This window comes from Ammodytes marinus, assembly GCF_949987685.1.
Source record: "Ammodytes marinus genome assembly, chromosome: 9".
Taxonomy (NCBI): Eukaryota; Metazoa; Chordata; class Actinopteri; order Uranoscopiformes; family Ammodytidae; genus Ammodytes; species Ammodytes marinus.
This window is the reverse complement of record NC_137213.1, coordinates 31,858,820-31,863,819: the sequence shown is the minus strand read 5'-3', so window position 1 is coordinate 31,863,819 and position 5,000 is coordinate 31,858,820. Positions and strand designations below refer to the sequence as shown.

General features: G+C 40.4%; 1 protein-coding gene across 1 annotated transcript in view; it reads right to left on the bottom strand.

Moving 5' to 3' along the window:
• Nucleotides 1–3,502: 3,502 nt before the first annotated feature.
• Nucleotides 3,503–5,000, bottom strand: part of cavin4a (caveolae associated protein 4a) — a 14,332-nt gene continuing 12,834 nt past the window's right edge. Inside the window, exon 2 of the mRNA XM_080034521.1 lies at nt 3,503–5,000. This exon is cut by the window's right edge and continues 287 nt beyond it. Coding sequence (XP_079890647.1) covers nt 4,685–5,000 — 316 coding nt within the window. The 3' untranslated portion in view covers nt 3,503–4,684.

Genomic DNA, 5,000 nt, shown 5'->3' with positions numbered 1-5,000 from the left:
CCCTCTCTCTCTCTCTCTCTCCTCCCCCTCCCTCTCTCTCTCTCTCTCAGTCTCTCCCCCCCTCTCTCTCTCCCTCTCTCATAAGCGTTGAGATAAATCAGAATGATGTTTAATGGCATCAGCAGCAGGAGACATGCTTTCACAACAACACAGGGTAACACTTTACCATAAGGTTCACAAAACTGTAGAACTAGTTTTCTTTTAGTCATAAAAAAGAAGTGTAGTAGGCAATGCATAAATATGTAGTAGTTACTAAAAATATAATTAAAAACACCTGTGTAGGAGGGTTAAGTTATAGCTAAGGTTGCATTCCGAATCGCATACTTTCTACTATTTAGTATGGTAGAAAAAAGATTTAGGATGTCCCAATTCTTGTGGCCAGATTTAGGATGGTTAGAAGTACCCGGATGTCCTACTTCATGCGGCCAAGATTGTTAGTGTTGAAAAGTGCATCCTATTTGGGCGATTCTGACCCACAATCCAGTGCGCACGTGAAGTGACGTAACATCGACGAAGCCTCCATATGAAAACAAACGGGGATGCGACGGATATAAAAGCAAGAGGCAAGATCAAGGCGCAATATTATGATGAAATAAGAGAGAAAAGTATGTCCCAATAGTATGCCTACTGCATCCTAACTAGATTCTTTTTATCGTCGGATGTAGTATGTAGAATAGAAAAAAGAAAGAGTATGCGATTCGGAACGCAACCTATGTAATAACTTAAAGTTGCTTGTGATGTTCACAGTTGCCCTGACAACCCAGTAACAGTGGAGCACAGGTGCCTATGACGGTATGGGTGTCATCTTTCTCAGTTTGTCAAAGAGTTATTTAAAGCGACAGTGCTGAAATTAGACCGAGCAGCTGAGAGGCACTGCAGCTCCAAGTCCATAGTCATATTAAAGGTGGAGTCAGTGATCGCTGACTACACTTTTTATTTTTTTGGCATTTTCAAGCTTTATTAGACAGTACAGAGTTGAAATGGGGAGACAGAGAGAGAGAGAGGGGGGATGACCTGCAGTAAAGGTCCACGGGTCGGATTTCGAACCCGCGACCACTGCAACGAAGGCCGGAGCCAATATGGTACGCGATCTATCCACTACGCCACCGGAGCACCCCCGCTGTTATAAGTTTCTCTGCAAACATTGACATCAAATGTACAGCACACAGGCAGAATGAAATGAACTGTAAATTCCTTCCGGAGTGCAGCAGGATGACTGGCATTTCATTACAGGCCCTGATAGAGTCTTATACTCTGCTGACTCAGATGAGTGATGTGAGGTTTGCTTCAGGCCGACGTCAGTGATCTAATTTGAGCTGCAGACAGAGCTACGGCAGAGCGTGAGGGACATGGGAGAGGAAAAGCAAAAGAGAGGAAGAAGGAGGAAGGTTTGTTAGTCATCATGCACAGCTAGAAAAAGCAGATAGTTCAAGACTGCAGTAGTGGCCTCTGATTTGTCTTGTTTCTTCTTGTTCTTTTGACACACACACACACACACACACACACACACACACACACACACACACACACACACACACACACACACACACACACACACACACACACACACACACACACAATCTTCTGAAATAAGATGGTTATTGTTTGTTTAAAGGTGCTCCAAGGAACTTTCAATTTGTGTTAATTCTAGCGCCCCCCCTTAGGACAAAGGCGGTAGTGTTTTGACTACGCCAGCTGTTGTTCCTGGGTGAGCGTACATTGCTGTTACATGTCATCTATTGTCATCAGAGGAAACATTATATTAAGAAGTTCCTTGAAGCACCTTTAACCGTTTTAATCTTCATAACAATAAATCAATAAATAATTCATGTGTGTGTATACAGAACATTGGTTTCAAGATAACTTTATTGATACAAAAACAAAACTACTGATTAAAGCCTACACAGTAAATTTTGAAGTGTTAAAATAACACTAAAAGAGTTAAATGTAACACCATTTCCGAGTGTATTTGGTCCCACTCAGAATTGGAGTTAAATTAACTCTCTTCAAAGTGTTACAATTTTAGAGTTAAATTAACTCAAAATAGAGTTAAAAGTACACTGTATAGTGTTATTTAAAGCCTTATAGAGTACTTTCTACACCCCGTCTTTTAACTACCAAAATTGACACCAACACTAGGAGGCATTCTACTCCAGCTGTTGTTATATTAACTCAGATAGAGTTAATGGAGTTTGACACTGCATATTTAACACTGGGGAATTTACTGTGTAGTGTCGCTGATACAGTGGAGGCCAAAGAAACAACACAGGTTTACATTCTGCTGATCGGTTTTATTGTAAAGAATTAAAACTGGAGTGAGATGATTGTAGAAATTACAACAAAAAAAAACCTCACAATACGGTAGTGTAGATAATGACAGCAATATATGAGCTACAAGCTAAGACAGAAGCAGCAAAGAAAACGCTACGTATATCCTATCAACCTAAAGAAAGCTGTGACCTCCCTAATCATTCTGGGAGACAAAAATAAAAAATTGCTGACTGAATTTCAGATAAAAATTATGATTATCAAGCAGCAAAATCAGAAGAAAAAACATTTATAAGTTGTGTTATCAGCGCAGCTAAAGCTTCGAAGCCACAAACACCACATTTCCAACTGCATTCAGTTCAACAAAACATCAACACGTTCACTTTTCAAAGAGCAAATTACAGCCTCAATTCTAAACTATGGGTCTATTCTACGGGATTGCGTTGCTATAAAGGTCATGCAAAGTTTCTATTTGTTTCGTCATTACCTATGTGCCACTCAATCACACTCAAAGCTGCAATAAGCAAAGATTTTCCTATCAAAATAATGTTGTTTGTCAAACCCATATATCTTTATTTAAATGCATGTGAAGATTATACACTGATTCCAAATGTGTGTGTGTACCGGATTGTAGGCTGATGTTGAAGTAGCTACGAGGAACTTTTAAATATTTCTGAAACAGTCTAATTTTTTCCTCTGATGATCATAAATGACATGTAACAGCAAACGAGACCATCAGTGCAAAGAATGCTGTTTTTATATAGTTTTTCTTAATGCCTTTGTCATGGGTATACGCTCACCCAGGGACAACAGCTGGCGTGGTAAAAACACTACCGCTTTTGTCCAAAGGGGGGCGCTAGAATTAACGCAAACTGAATGTTTGCTGCAGCCAATTTTACGTGATCCAAGCGCTTGCTGAAGCTGCTTCTAAGCACTTTAAAGTCTCAATATAACTTTAATCTCCTTCCGACTGTTTTGCAAACAGAAACCAGTCTGCTGTTCAACCCCATTTTAGGTTGTTAAAGGTGCTACGAGGAACTTTTAAATATTTCTGAAAGAGTCTCATTTTTCCTCTGATGATCATGAATGACATGTAAGAGCTAACGAGACCATCAGTGCAAAAGAATGCTATTTTTATATAGTTTTTCTTAATGCCTTTGTCATGGGTATACGCTCACCCAGGAACAACAGCTGGCGTAGTAAAAACACTACCGCTTTTGTCCAAAGGGGGGCACTAGAATTAACACAAACGTTTAACTCACAAGGCTTCTCAGAGTCCAGCTGAGGCCTTCACGGACCGAATTTCACTTTCCTACTTTAAGTCGTAAAGTCTGTACAAAATGATATGTACATCCAGGTAACAGTTCAATCAAATCAACATTCATTTTTCATCCTTTATCAACTAGTTCCTTGCCTTCAAGAATCAAGACAAAACTCCCGCACCCTTAATAAAAGAATACTTCACCCATACGGAACCGGAGTTCTATCATTGTAAAATCGCTATTATAATATAATGAATGAGGTTTTTCCTCCCTCAGTCTTCCCTTGGCCCAGCTGTCCTGTTAATCTTAACCCTACATTGTCTCATGTGTAAAATGCAAAATGTAGGGTTAGACAGCAGTGAGACCATAAAGCACTCTTTCTGCCTTTTCTCAGGCTAGGATGAACTGATTTCTAAAATTGCTGCACATTTATACTACATAGGATCTCAGAGTTCAATACACCTTCATATTTCCACCGCTGAAGTAGGTCTTTAAACTGGTTACCAATCTCAACAGCACAACACTCTTTTAGAAATAAAGATTCTCACATTGACGTTGAGTTGTTTAAATACTATAATTGTTTAGAACTGTCAACAGATCACATTTGATGGAGTAATTTGATCCTGAAATAGATTTTAATTAATAAACAATTAGTTCATATCCTGATGAGTGTCTGGTGCCCGTGGTCGAACTTCTTCTTCTTCTGTTATCAATAAAAATGTCCATCTCCGATATCAACCAATCACAGACCTTCCCTCTAAAATCCATGGCACACACCTTGGGCCTTTTCTTCCAATGTCCTGCTTCCTCTGATGGTGTCAGCGCTGTGTGTATTATACCCTGCGTTCCAATCCCCATACTCCCATACTACTATCTAGTATGCCAGAAAAAAGGCTTAGGATGTCCAAATACATTCAAGTATGCCAAAAATACCCAGATGCCCCTCTAACTCCAATAGCAATTTGGAGTATTCGTCGTTAATCTTGACATAATGAAAAAAAAACATCCTTATCTGATTTTTTCCCCTTTCCCATGGTACTTAAACTCTTCTGTATTTGTAGTATGTAGTGTAGTAAAAAGTAAAGTATGTGATTTGGAACGCAGGGTTAATAATAATAATATAATATAATATAATATGACGTCATCTCATTCATCTACTTCTTGAGATCCTCTTCTCCTATCCTGGTCGCTCCTGCCTCTTCCACTGGCCCCTCCCTCTTGGTTTCCATGGCTACTTCAGTATAAGCCACGCCCTTCTCCTCCACCTCTACCTCGGCCTCTCCGTGACCCACTGCCGCCTCCTCGGTTTCCGCCTCTGCTCCTTCTTGGCCCTCCGCGACCGCTCTCTCCTTCTTCAGCTTAATACGGAACGTCTCCTTGTTGGGCGCTTTCTTGGCGATATTCTCCTTGAGCCGCTCGCCGGATTGCTTCATCCGTTCCCCGGCTTGGTGCACCTTTTCGCGGCTCGCG